The sequence below is a fragment of the Excalfactoria chinensis genome, chromosome 1 (genome assembly GCF_039878825.1).
Source record: "Excalfactoria chinensis isolate bCotChi1 chromosome 1, bCotChi1.hap2, whole genome shotgun sequence".
Taxonomy (NCBI): domain Eukaryota; kingdom Metazoa; phylum Chordata; class Aves; order Galliformes; family Phasianidae; genus Excalfactoria; species Excalfactoria chinensis.
In genome coordinates, this window is record NC_092825.1 from 125,344,836 (window position 1) to 125,359,603 (window position 14,768).

The 14,768-nt window shown below is 44.0% G+C and overlaps 2 protein-coding genes across 2 annotated transcripts in view; one reads left to right on the forward strand and one right to left on the reverse strand.

Moving 5' to 3' along the window:
- The window catches only part of MRPL30 (mitochondrial ribosomal protein L30), a 33,364-nt gene that overhangs the window by 16,998 nt on the left and 1,598 nt on the right, over positions 1–14,768 (forward strand). The window lies entirely within an intron of this gene.
- LOC140261464 (lysozyme g-like) lies at positions 3,144–6,575 on the reverse strand. The gene is made up of 5 exons (XM_072354919.1): positions 6,387–6,575; positions 5,684–5,773; positions 5,354–5,550; positions 4,998–5,136; positions 3,144–4,076 (listed from the first exon to the last, which is right to left on the reverse strand). The coding sequence occupies exons 1-5, from the start codon at positions 6,427–6,429 to the stop codon at positions 3,946–3,948; spliced, it is 600 nt and encodes a 199-aa protein (XP_072211020.1). The 5' UTR covers positions 6,430–6,575; the 3' UTR covers positions 3,144–3,945.

The window sequence follows — 14,768 nt, forward strand, 5'->3', positions numbered from 1 at the left end:
CACTGTGTCTGTACTGCCCGAAGGAAGAGGACTGGGGCTGTCCCTTGGCTGTAGACTGGGTGCTTGTATTGGAATACATTCACTGATATTGATAACATGAACATGAGTATGAACACTAACTCGGCTTTCGAAAAGCATGCAGCAATCCGAGAAGACAGCCTGGAAACAGGATTGAACATCGTGGTGTTTGTAAAGTTAGCTGCTGTGAAATTAGCAATTGTGAAATTAGCCATTGTAAAATTAACTATTCCATCTGGGATGCAAGTGTCAAAATTCACATCATCCCACATTGCATAGAAGTACCAGGCAGGTGTGTATCCATCAGTGCCCTTACTTGGTTGTATAATGCATATATTCCATAACAAGATATCAAAAAATTAAGAAGGGGCCAATAAATTCCAAAGAACATGATGGCTTTTAATCCCCTATGCAGTGCTCCTAAGACAGAGAGCAGACTCATAGCTGGTGGGTGCTGTAAAAGTCAGAGCTGGCTAGCTGTGCTCTGAGAGAGAGGAAGAAATCCTTTTGTTTTCTTTACAAAAGCAAGATAACAGTGCTCAGAGTTTACAGATACCCCTGAATGTTGACAGTTCATCTGGAGTTTCAAGGTCACGTTCTCAGTGAGCAGCTACAATAAGATACTTCTCTATCTCTAGATCTAGCTCTAGATCTTAGTGAAAGATCTAACCTAAATCTCTCCTCTTTTAGTTTAAAATCACTACCTCTTGCCCTATCCAATGCATGGCCTGATATAGAGTCCCACCCTATTTTTTCTATAGCCTCCTTTAAGTACTAGAATGCCACGGGGGAAAAGCATATCAGCTTCTGTTACTTCTACTTCTTGTCTTTGGCTGCTGTCAGTCTCCAAAAGGTGCTTAGAAAGTGCAATGAAGACATTTTGGTCCAGAGGTGCACGATATTCTTTGTGGCTGGACTGATGAGTTCTGCCCATCCCTCTCTTTACAAACTGCCCTTGCAGGCATATGTGCACTGGGTGTTATTCTGCTTTAGCAGTGCATCTTTGTCTTGAAGCCACTGCACAGTGCTAGCAGTGGTTAAAGGAGCATGGAGCTGCTCCCCCAGGATTGCTTTCATTGTTCACTTGTTAAGCATCTGAGAAGTGCTACCCCTGTCTGGAAAATTTGCCCAAGAAAATTGTTATTTTAACCTTATCTCTTGGAAATCTTATGGGTGGAGAAGCCGATAATAAACAAAGGACTGAGGATTTCCACTCCCTTCAGGTTGGAAAGAACATAGGAAATAAGCTGATTAATAACCAGTTCTTGAGGACACTTGGACTAACTGAACCCCTCTCTGCCTTCTCCAAGGTCAACTCTCAAGGCCCACGATGACGTCTTTCCCTCAGGTCTCACAGTAGGACTGCTGTGATGGTCAGCAGTGCTACCCCAGCCACTCTGACCTGCTCTGCCTCTGCAGTTTATTCCCTCTGGAGTGCTGTGGCCCAAAACAGCTTTCTTAAAATATCACATATTTAGTTCTAGACACAAAGCCCAGCTGTGCAGCAAGGAAGGCTGCAGATGCCAACTGCAAGAGACTCTCAGACCTGGGAACTGGTTCCTAGCAGGAAATACCAGACCAGTTTTTTCAATAGGCTATAAAGCAGAACAAACTCAGTTTCTCAACACAACACTGCTGTGGTGGAATTCCCCTTTGTTTTGTGTCTGTCAGAGAAAGAGTCATGGGCATGTTGCTGAGACCCAGCCAAAACCAGCATTTAGAGTCATCTACCAGAGGACCCTGCTTGTCCACGTTTAATTACACTTCCCAAGACTGACATCGGTTGTAACAAATGCTAACATAAAAGATTCTGTTTCCTTATCATGTTATTCTTCTTTCTATTTACTGACTGAAGGATCAAAGATAAATCTATCATAGCTATTTTTCCCTTTTCTTTCTTTCCTCCTTCCCTTGGCGTCAGCTTGTTGGGTTTTTATGATAACCCCAGCCCTCCTCGCAGCACAGCTGCCTACCCACTTCTCCAATGCTTATACCCACTCATACTTGAACTCCTTGAGCGTTTTGCAGCTGTGTTTACTCAGTTTCATTTCCTTGATTCCTAGCAGGTTTCGGCCAATTACTGTAAGTGTTAATGTTCCTTCTCAGTGTGGCAGTCACCTACTCAGATAGCTCTGGTCCCATTCCTATCATTACCACAAACGATATAGAAAGCTCTGTAGGACCATCTTGTGTGGCTCCGCTGGAGGCAGCACATTGGTTTGACCATGAGCTACCGAGAACTGCTCCAAGCAGTACTGTTTCTTCTTATCTTAAGGCCCTTTACACGAGACTGCTTCAGAGTTTGCTGATAAAAGCCCTATCAAGCTTGCAATATGACACTACCACAGCTTTTATCTTGCCCATTTATTTACCCAGTGAGATAACAGCTGTGGCTTGTTTTGAGGCATTTTATCCTTACAGAACAACACTGCCCATGTGAAGTTTATACTGCTCTACTAAAAGTGTTAACAGACATCGTGCATAATGCAGGAGGTTTGCAGAAGATAGAAGTTTACAGCAAAGACTTCAACCTATGAATTTTACATAAGTCACTTCAAGTAGAGATAATCAAACTGCAAGTGATGTCTCACAAGCCTGTATTATAACACCGTATTTTACTAAACTAATCTGAGTTCAGCACAGAGTTCACTACAGACTAATTAGCAGATAGTTGAATGCCTCTGATAGCTGACACAGAGCTGTTTCCTGGAGTCTTAAAACAAAACAAAACACAGTTATGTTAGAGGTGTCCTATAGCTCCCTCTGGCCTCCACAGATTATAAATGCAAATCTGCCTGCAAATATTTCACTCACACACAATACTTGCACTGAGATAGCTCAGCTTGCAAAAGCTGTCTCCAAATCAGCTTTCACAGTGCCTATGCCAGCCCTCTCACATGGTGACTGTGAGATTCAGCTTCTGCATTGGAGCTGGTGAGAGCTGCCAAGAAGATGTCCTGCTGCCCCCCAGAGATTCATAGAATCCTTAAGTTTGGAAAAGACAACTAGTCCATTCAGCTACGGACCATCTGGTCCAACCAAAAATAATGAGCAGGGCTAAATATGAATGTCCCTGTTTCCTTGTCCTGGGCTGCTGTGTGCCCGTCTCCCAGCCCAGCTTTTCCTACTGCTGCTCTGCTGCTCAGTTTTCCTCTTTCTGTTCTCAGAAAGTCCTAAATTGGGACTAATTTCCTAAGTCACAAGTTGCCACTGGCCATGCCTTGTGAAACAGCAAAAATGAGTGGATTGCCAAGCAAACAAAAAACTGGAATTCAGCATTTGTCTTTATTTCGATTTTCAGTAAACTTAAATTTGCATCCAGAACCATCCACATTGAAAAGTACTTTCAGACAGTTTACAGACTCAGAGCTAACCCACTCCTAATTAGAATTCAGGTACACTGGCAGGACAGAGGGACAGAATCTGGAATGTGTTTAATCTTGGCAGGCTCCAGCACAAATGCTCCATAGGCAAAGCAGGGAAGGTGGCGAGGCTGTTACCAGCACTAATGCTGTGACATAGCTCCTGAGATAGGTGTTTATGGAGTGATGGAAGACTCTGAGAGGAGCCTCTTCACTGGAAAGTGGCCAGCACTATCAAATGGGACTAAACTCGAGGGGTTATCCCTCCTATTTGTAAGAGAGAACAGGGTCAGCGCAGCCCATGCTGAGGGAGAACTGTTTGCATCCACACCTGGGAGATGCATGGACAGCCCCAGGTTCAGCTCCTGATACAAGGAGCGTCCTCACCCAACACTTTAGTGTCACTTGGATGTCACTATCTGATTTCTAAAGGCCTCCAGATTGTGGTGCACTGTCCCTGTAAGTCACATCCATCCTGCCAGGTCCCTGGAGAGGCTCTGGGTACTACTGTCACTACTGGGCTAGTCTACATGTAGTGGAGGCTTGGTGGCAGGGAGTCACTGAGCTAGAACCCATTCCTCTTGAAGTACTGGGCCCGCCTGATGACGCTGTTGACATAGTAGTTGTCTCTGCTGCAGGGATCTTCATCGTAGATATGGAGGTTGCCAGCTCTTGCATGATAGGTGCAAATTCCCCCTGGAAAGAGTCAAGAGGAAGTTGTTTGGGGCTGATCAATCAGAAATGCGGGTTTAAGAATAAAAATTCCTAGCCCGAAAGGCAATGTGTCTCACTGAACATATACAGCACCACTGGAAATCGCTGTGTCTTTAATACTGAAAAGTGACTCAATTCACAAAATCCTTATTTCTGTAGTTAAGGAGCCCGTGGTTCTCTCCAAGGTGGGAGGGTGGGAACAGCACAGTGACCCTATGGAAGGCAGTCTTAAAGGGGCAGTCATAGAGCAAGGATGGGAGAGCAAGAGATAGCACAGAGTGAAAAAAATGGCCTGCAAACATGGATGATCAGCAAACGTGGATCCTACGCTTCCTTGACTGAATGTTACAGCCTATCCCAGCAGTCCTGTTGTTTTGTGATTGCCTCTTTTAGCTGAGGAAGAACTTTTATTTAGGTATTATTTCCAGAGGTGCTGAGGTGCTGTACAATCTGCCAGGCTGATGCTTTTATTCCTTCAGAGGTGATATCAGCAAACACACACAGCACTCTCAGCATTTAGAGGCCTCTGCCTCACACAAATGAAAGCTCTTCAGCTGGTGTTAATTAAGCGTTGTTAGAAAGCTTCTTGTGTTATTTAAATAGGAAAAAAAACCACCCACAAATCTACAGATGCGCAGTGTATGAGTGAAAAAGGAGCCCAATAGAAGAGGGTGCGGTACGTCATGCTGAACCTACACCTGTGTGAAACTGCCTTGATGTACATATTCCAGTATGGATTGCGAACCAAATTGCTGACAGAGAAAACTAAGAGTGATGTTTGTCAGTTATTTCTGGTTTAAGGATTTCAGCTGTTCACATCCTGATGGTGCCACTAACACGGCTTCCCCTCTTTGTTCCTACACATTCCTACACGTCACCCCAGCACACTCCCATATGCTGTACCTCGCAGTTGCTGGTCCCAGCTCCAGGTAGGGTGCCTTGCCCTTACTTCGTTGATTCCTGCCACCAGCATGCTCGAACACTGGTTTATGTGCTCCTCGCTGTCCCACATCCCAAAGGGCTGATAGTACCTCCTGTCAATCTGGAAAAGCCAAGCAAGAAGATCAGTTTTTCTTGTAACACAGCCACCACGACAGCTTTACCCTGCTTTCAGCACCCGCAGGCTGTGATACGTGGGGACCACATATCCCAGTGCTAAAGGCAGGGCGCTCACTGGCTGAGGTGAAGCCCTGAGGCACCCAACATACCACCATGCTGTCATATAGGATTATCTGTCTCCCCATGTCTCCCAGCTGTACCTGCATCAGGCCGTACCGCTGCTGGCCCTGGTCCCAGCCGTTGTTCAACAACAGGCCGGCACGGCTCTCCTGTGAAATGATGGCAGCAATGAGCGCTGGGTCCAGGCACAGCCTTCTGGCCACTCTCTTAATGGGCACCTCGTATTTCCTCAAGCGGATGATGTCTGCTTCCACCGTCCTCCTCAGAACAGCGGGGCCTGCAGCCAGGGCAGAGACAGCCTTACCCAACAGCCCCCTCACAAGTGGAGCCTGGTGAGGATGCTGAGGATGCCAACAGGAGGCACAGCATCTCTCTGTAGGCTGACAAGTCAAGCTGTGCCTGATACCTACCACAGTCCTGGGCTCTTACAGCTGTGCAGGAAATTGTGGGTGCTTGAAGAGCACTGATATCACCATAGCAACTGTAGCTCATGGATGGAGCTGAAAAAATAAATGGAGGTGTATGGAAACATGAGATCACACAGCAATATCATACAGCTTACTACAGGTGAATACAGGCATGAGGTGTTCATCCAGACCCGTGATCCAAACCTCCTCGTGGTCACCGTGCTCATACTGTTGCCACTGCTGCCTATCAGTGATGTTACAGCTAAAGAACAGGAATTTATTGTTTTCTAGTCAAATAGACTGAAATAAATCAAATGTCATTTTACGCAGACAGCTGTCTTCCCTATTAGATGTAAAGGTTGCTGAGGGGGAAGGAACCACAGCTTCCATATTAACTTATTGATGTCCCCCAATGTCCAGGCCCCCTCAGACGATGGCTGGTGGCACCTGAGCACTCTGGCTGGGTTCTGCATCCTTCTGCAGCTAGTGGAGAATTAACTGAGGAGAGTGCATGCCTCAACCTGGGAAAACTGCCCTATTTATTTCCTCAAAGCCCAAGAAATTCGTAGTCTCCATCTGACAGCCTGTGACATTTGTGAGATCATTCTGAGCAGGCAAAGAGGTCAGATAAGGCTGGCTGGGTGTTTCTGTGACTCTGTGTGGCAGGGTGCTCTCCACAGCAGACCAAACCCAAGCCCAGGCTCACCAAACAGGGCTGAAAGGCCCAGCAAAAGCAGCGCAATGACCATGGCGATGGCTCTCCTCGGCTGTCCCAGGACACCTGAAAATACAACATGAAGAAGTTGGAGCTGATATTGAGCAGCCCTGGAAGAAAGTGTGTATGGTAAAAGTTCCCCTGCTCCTTCCCTTGGTTTCAGAGTGTGGTGATGGGAGAAGATGGGAGCCCCACTTGCTTATTTCCTACTTATTCAGGAGGGTTTGGAGGGCCATCTCCTCCCTCACTTGTTCCACCATTATCTCATTGAGAAGGAAGAACTAAGCCGGTGGCCACTGTCAGTAGGGATGCTTTGGCCTGTCATTCGCTGATACAATAAAACCTCTGCATATATTCAGGTGTGTGACAATGGAAGATAATCACTTCAGTAACAAATGCCTCTTGTGTTTATCAAGAACATTCCAAAATGTCATCAGATGATAGCCATTGACTGGAAAAAAACCCATTGATTGCACTTGCCTTGCTGCAGAGCACATTAAAACCATGCAGTTTTACAACTTACAAATGCTTTATTTTTTCCCCCAGGAGGGTTTTGAGTACAAAACAATGCCACAGCCCTTGCAGGCCATCCTCCTGCAGTGCTATTCACACCTGAAAATGCCTTATTGATTCTAATAAAGCTTGACCTTTTATCCAGCCCAATAGTTACTTCTACTGTAAACTAGACCACATGGATGTTTGAACACAGTTCATCCACATCATCTGAAAGAGACCAGTGCCCTGCGAGAGCTTATTCAGGCGGCAAAACCCACTGCCTGAACTCAGGTTGAGCCCTAACATTGAGTATTTCTCTGAGCAACCAGATCTAGCTGTAGGTGTCCCTGTTCATCGCAAGGGAGCTGGGCTAGATTATCCCTCAGAGTCCCTTCCAACTCAAACAGTTCTATGATTGTAATTCTATTTGCAAGAATAGAATATTGGATCAGCACAGCTTGACCCAATACCTCTAAATTCAATGGCAAGTCCATATGGGGCCCCAGCTAGCACTGCCATATAAAACTTCAAGTTATCAACCATTTTGTTTTCTGTCCCACAACAAAAATCATCACAAGCCTTAAGTAGAAACAGCACAACAACTGCAATAACAACAAAACAGTACATAAATCAAAGCAAACATCAAGGCTTCTTCCCCTGAATATCTGCTTTGATGGATTCAGACTCACCTGTCTTCAGTTGGCCTTGCTTTGAGGCAGGACACTCGATGAGTTTTATATATATGGGAATGAAAAGGTATCCGCCCTCTGGGCTTTGGAATGTTAATTCCTACCTAGTGTGATGACATTGGTTATAAAGTGTATCAAGCAGTACATAATAAGAGCTTTGAACACTTATGTTTCCTTTCATCCAAAGATTTGCACAAGCAGTGGTTACTAAGACTTGGAACATTTCTGTGGAAGGAAATAAATACTGTTTTTCCTCCATCAGTGACTACACTGATGCTCCATAAATGACTTGCAGAAAGCATTGCAATGAATCAGTGGTGGGGACAGGCAAAAATCAGATCCCTCCTAGTGCTCACCTTGCTTTGTATCTCAGATCAGCCTGAACATATTTCTGCAAGGGTTTTTGTCTGATTTCCTCAAGGACTTCAGGTTAGTGACTGTCATGCTTTCATAGGAACTCCAAAAAGGACAATGAAAGAAAACCATCTCTCTGCTTCATTGCTTACAGTGAGCCTAATTTGGGCAGGTGGCAAACAGACCCTGAGAGCAGAGACAGGGTTTGACTTCCCTACCTGCGGAGGAGGGATGCTGCAGCTGAGGAAGAAGGGGATTTGCACCATGTGGCTGAGGCACTTCTTGTGTATAGAAGCTACTAAAACCGACCCAGTCACTTGGAGACAGAAAAATCTGGGTCTGTGAGGCCAATGTCTCTCTCCTTTCCCTCCTTTTTCTCTTCACCCGACTCTGCCTCGCAGAGGTAAAGGCTAACAAAGCAAGTTTTTCTCCAGGTAGCTTTCTTTTCATCATTTAATAAACAACAAATCAATTTATTCTTTTTTTTATCTTTGGTTCCCTTTGTGCTTGAGACTTTCTGAGTGTGAAATACTAGTTCGGCCAGTTCTAAGTTCGAAACAAGCTATGGTTATGAGTCTTTACAGATCAGGATAACATCAAGTGGGCCGTGTCCCCCTAAAACCTGTGAATACAACGATCACAGACCTAGATCATGTGCCAGTGAGGAGCAGGACATCAAGCCCAGCTGTTACACAAGGGTTGCGTTGGGTTGCGGTGAGTCCTAAGCCACTCGTTTTTGGGGAGTGAAATGTTGAAATAACAGAAACCTTCCCAAAGATGACAGAACAGCGAGGCACTCATCTTTCCTCTGCAAACCCCGTGTCTTATTATGCTGTCTTGGACTAGACTAAATTGTAACTCTTTTACTGCAGCTTAAGATATTAAGTACTTAAAGGTAGCATTTGACATAACGTAAGGCACTAATCTCTGTGCTATCTTTGGAAATTACAGGTAGAAAATGCATAGCAGCATTATGAACGATGTTTTTCCTGTTAAATATTTCCCTATCTTCTCAGAATTTGCTGGCTTCTCTCTCTTAGAGTGGAATGCAGCAAGCAAGCAGCCTTTGTAGAAATGAGGTCATGCTAAAATTGCTGAATGGAGCAGGGCTCTAAGCCAGTACATTCGTCCAGGGCACCACCACGTTGTAGGACCTGCGGGATGCCAGATAACAAGATTTTTTTGTCCTCTCTGCGTACTCTCAGAGCATTAAATTCAGGTGAACTGCTTAATGAAAGCGAGCAGCATCTGTGACTAGCACAGCAGCTCCTTTTCAATCTTTATGCTGGATGTAATTTGGAAAATGGCATCAATGGTCTAAATTCAACCTCTGACTGGCCAATGGGATGAATGCAGCTGCGTTATGACGCTACTATACTATACTATACTGAAGAAAGGATGAGTTGGAAGGCATCTTCATGTACTGCCCAGAGAAATGAACATCCTGGAGGTGTTCAAGGCCATGTTGGATGGGGCCCTCAGCAGCCTGATCTTATGCTTGATTCAGTGGTTGAAACTAGATGGTCTTTAAGGGCCCTTCCAACCCAAGCCGTTCTATGTGACCAAAACGTTCTTCAGAAATAGTTGGAATGAAATAAAGATTTCTACAGGAACGCACTGGGCTCACCCCTAAATGTTGCATTCATTCCCTCACAACATGACCATGCCTCCATTTATATTTCTATTATTCTTGCCATTTTGATTAAAAGCACAGGTTTTTTGATTCATATGATACTGTCAGACTTATTTAGAAAGGCAGAAATTTGCTTGCCTTTGTTGCCACTAGTAAGGAAAGGATATGAGACCATGGCAGTATGTTATTATGAAGAGAATATATAAGAAAAAGAACACAAAGGTTATCATTAAAAATAACAACAGCCCAAACACACAATTTGAAGCCCATTTCGCTCTTTTGTAGCTTTTAGATATAAAGAATGTCAGCATGTATTTGCCTTCTACCTGATTTAAGTGAGCCCAGCGTGTGACTAATAGGAGGGGATGGAAAGGCATGGAAGGAGTCATATGGTATCTTCATCTTCTTAAACTTAAGAGGCAGGTAAGCTTCCTGGCACTCGCAGCCAGGCCTCAGCAATAAGCTGCAGTTACACTGAGCTATAGGGAATATGGAGTGGTCAAACCTACCCTACAGCTTTACACTTCCTTTAGAAAGGGGTGCACTTAAGACTAAAGCATACAGCACAAGACTCAATACCACTAGTTCTTCCCCACTCACAGATTCACAACTTCTCTGTTTTGCTTTCCCATGCCACTGGTATGATCTACCAACTTTTTTGCGTCTTGTTCCTTTTATCTCCCATTTAATGGAGGTGATTTTCAAAATGATGCTCCATTTTGTACGCAGTATCTATTGCATGCCATCCTCCTTCATCCTCCTTCACCTCCTCCTATCATCATGTTCCATGGGACGGTGAGAACACTATCTAGAATTACCCGGAACAATACCCGTACTAATTACTGTCTCATTTACGTGCTTCAGCCTTGGTTTCATAACATCACCAGGCAGATGCATTTCTCAGGCTATTCCTTTTGTCTCAGATGTAATTATAAGTAAGACTGGGTGTTTACAAGCTTTATGACAGCTTTATAGGGAAACTGCCCATGCTGACGCACATGGGATGCCTAGCGCTAACTGACAGGTTAAAAATGCATCTGTAACTTCCCCTCGTGGGCTTGCTTAGCCCCAAACCTTTCATCTCAGGCAAGCATTGGTAGATCTGTTTCTCTCTGCCAGAGCAGCTCAGTCCTTACCTTCTAATGACTGGGCTCTGGACATTGTCTCCTAGTGTCAAAATCTCTGGGGAAATGGGAGTCTGTAACCTAAACTCATGTGTTTACTCACAAAAGGTGGCTGTGATGCCTCCTCTGTTCAAACCAGAGATGGCAGTAGCCATCAGCAGTTAGAAGATAGCCTCATGAAGGCAGAAACCCACATTAAACTTCCTTTTGCATAAAGTGCTTAAATGCCACACCGATAGGATGCCTGTGTGTTTGCTTTTTAGCCTGTCAAGCTTGTGTTACTGTGTGGTGGAGCACGACAGAACTGCAGAGAAAGCCAAGGGGAAGAGAGGGGAACAGCTTGGTAGCCTGGCAGCAAGTATCAAGGTGGCACAGTTGTATCAGCTCCTTGTTCCTGAGACTGCACTGATGTTTTATATTATGTATGCGGAAAACAATAAAAGAAACACCACTCACACACATAAACCAACAAACCAGTGGAAAATACTGGGAATGCTGGACTGGGAATAGGGAAGAGAGAGCAAATTTCTTCCTATTCTGTAATATACAAAGTCACTTTTGTCTTTTGCTCCCTCTTCCCAGCCCTACGGTCCTTATGCTATCTTGCACAAAGCTTAGAAGTGAGGGCAGAGAGAGGCGCTGTACCTGGGCAGCACATTTCATAGTAGCTCACTTGACAGCACTCATCAGCATTCTGGATGCCTCCAATCCGATCCTGGGGCACCACACACCAAAAAGAAAGCTGAGAAGCCTATTCCCAAAATACGAGTTCCAGGAAAAGGCTGACATTAGATACTGGAGCACCCAGTTCTTGGTGTTCCTAGGCCCTCCAGCAGAGCTAATCTTGTTTTAGTTTCCCTCATATAAAAGGAGGATAACACATTTGTGATTCACAGGGGTGTCAGGCTAACATCTATGAATAATTAGCTTTACCCATGAATCATGATAACTATTAAGAGCTTTTCTGTGTGCCTGGAATCCATGATACAGAGCACTGAGGACTGTCAACGTTTTGGAAACCAAACAGGAAACAGTTCCAGGCATTTTTTTTTGTAGGGCAGCACACTAACAAAAGAAATAATTAGCAAGGAAGAAGAAAAAGAAAGGAGTTAATTAGCTTACATACGTTACAACCACCTGATTTTCACACAGTGTCATCTTGGGAAAAGCCGATGTTTAGCAATACATTATTTGTTAAGTAGATAATTATCTGCAAGCATATTTAAAAGGAATCATACATTAAAATCTACCGCAGGGCAGACGATGTTTGTACAGGTTGTGTTTAGAAAGGCAAAGTATAGCAACACATACCCGGTGCTGAGTTACATAGTTACACAGTTCCTGGACCAGCACTGGTTTATTTAGGCAGCTCAACCCATGGTTGTAACAGTGCAATTGCTGGTCCAAAAATTGTAGCCTCAGAGTCTGTCTCATGAGGTCACAAAAGGCAAGTTTTCATAACACCCCCTTCTCATCAAAAAGCATCTGATAGCTCTCAGTGTACAAACACTTGGAATTAATTCACCACATTTGAACTAGATATATTTTCTTGTGATGGTCTGTGTGTCTCGTGCACCAGCTGATGAAGACGATATAGGCACATGTTGCCTCTTACGGCATCTGATAGAAACTCTGGGGTGTGAAAGCTTGAAAGCAAGATCCAAGAACAAGAGGTAAATCTAGATCTTCAGAGCAGCAACTTGCTCAGATGCGTGGGAACCTTTCTATTTACCCTTCACAGATGGACAAATGGCAACATCCTCCTCAGAACAACATTAAATAATTCTGCTATAACATCACATGCCCTCCAGTTCTGACTCACAGGGGCTCTTAAACCTGGGAGCATAACCCCTGCTCCCCAGATGTTGGATACAGTTGATCAGTTACTGACAACTTCCCTTTGAAACAGTGGAATATGCAGCTAATGAGTATGCAATGAGCCCAGAAGGCAGATTATTCTTGCATCAATTTGGTGCGTGTGTGCATGTGTACATAGGAGGAAAATAACAGCATCCTCAATACACCTCTTATTCACAGCTCATTTTCTATAGACATTTCTGTAGAGATGTATTCTTTCTGGAAGGAAAATGGCACAAAATAGATTATTTGGGTCACAGGACTGGAAAACATCTATTCATTTTTAGTGTCTGCCTTCACAAACAGTCCCTATCACAACTGTGGGGGGACTCAAGCTATTAATGGGGTCCAATTGCAGCAGCTGATTTGTTATGCACTTCACTGTTTATCATCTCTTTCAGGGACAGAACTTCCTCACACTACCCAAATCCCAAAGCTCAACTCAACACTTTATTTAGGTAGATTTCTCAACCAGGGCATCCCAAGCTTCAAGTGGCATCAATCATCCACTGGTGCACAGTCAAGCCCAAATAGTCTAGTAGTAAGCTGAAGAGTACCGACCTCATTATTTACTCTATGCATTAATGATTACTTCATGGAAGCACCAAGCCCACACTTAACCACTAATCATTCTTAATATTACGTGCTCAGTTCACATATAAGCCCCATAGCCTCAAAAGCTGCATGTGAACATTTCTCATCTATTTATCCCACAGTATCCCTTCAAAGCTGGCACATGCCAGACCAGGTGCATTTTGTAATTACTCTCGGTTCAGGAGCCTCAGTTAATTGTGTCCTAATATACACATCATGTCACAGCTGAAAGCAACTAATGACTTAGAGCCCAATGCCCTTTCTGGGTACTGTGTATTCTCATCTTTTCTATCGGTTTTATTGCCACCAGTTGACCGATGACAAAAGTCAAGCTTTGAGCTTTCCAGATTTCTACTAGAACTTCTGTTTTGTTACGTGTTCTTTGTGTTGTTCACTCTCTTGCTTGCAGAAACATGCCTGACTGTCACAGACATTGACCAAATAATCTGTACCACAGAATTACTGAATGTCATGGTTTTGTGCTGTTGCTGTCAATATTCTACATCATGACATCATGTGCAGTATGAATCATTAACTGAGGGTACAAATAGTGGCAAACTGTTTTGGTGGTATAAGAAAGTGTAGTTGTTAATGGCATACAGAAGTGTAACAGAGGGTATGTGGAAGTGTAACAGAGGGTATGTGGAAATGTGGAAGGTTCATGCTCCAGATCTGTGGAATGGCAGCATCCCGAGTACTCAGCTCTTGGTGGAAGACGCGGGCATGCCGATTAGATCTGCTGCTTTTTTAGCTTTCTTTCGCTCTGTCTATCTCTCGGAGCGCTCCGGCCCTGTCATCTCTCTCTATCAGCAACGTTCCAGCCCGTCGCCTAGAGATCACAGTAGGCCTCCCGGTTCTCGGGGACTCTTTTTCTCTCTTTCTCTCTCTCTCTCTGTCTTGTTCGATTTAGTAGTCGCAATTATATTCTATTGTGTCATCTTGTATTCCAATATCATATTTAGTAAAATAAGTTTTCTCCTTAGATTGCTGCCACTGTTTTTGTCCATTCCCCTCCTTCCAGGGACAGCAGCCTCTATCACAGGTAAATCTAGATAACCCAATTACACTGAACTTTGCCTCAGATAAAAAAAAACACGTTCCCCAAAATGCAAAGAATTTCCCACAACTTAAAGAATTTCTATATTTGAGATGAAAAAAAGTAATGGTTTGGGTTTGCTTTAAGTAGTACGTAGATCAAGACTGGACAACTTCCAATAATAGCCTTCCAGTGTTAGTTTAAATCTTCTTTCAAGGCAGAAAATGGAGAAAGCAGACACAACAACCTGAAGCAAGCAGATCTATCTATATAAACTAATCAATACACTCTCAACCTCCTCTTTTATCCAAACTGCACAGTCCTTCTAAGCCCTTTGCATCAGCACTGGAGCATACGAGGCTGTGCTACAAGTGAATGAAGGAACTGGTAGAACTGAAGATTAGCCTTGACAAAGAAAAAAAATCAGCAGCTTAGAGGGACATGAATGCTATATTGCATTCATAACGGAGTTATTCACACACAGAACTGAATAACCTTTAACAGTGCTACATACCAGAATCTTGGCAAGCAACTACCTACATGCGCATCCATGGAAATACAGGAATTTTAAACAGGATTTTGTATTTCCAC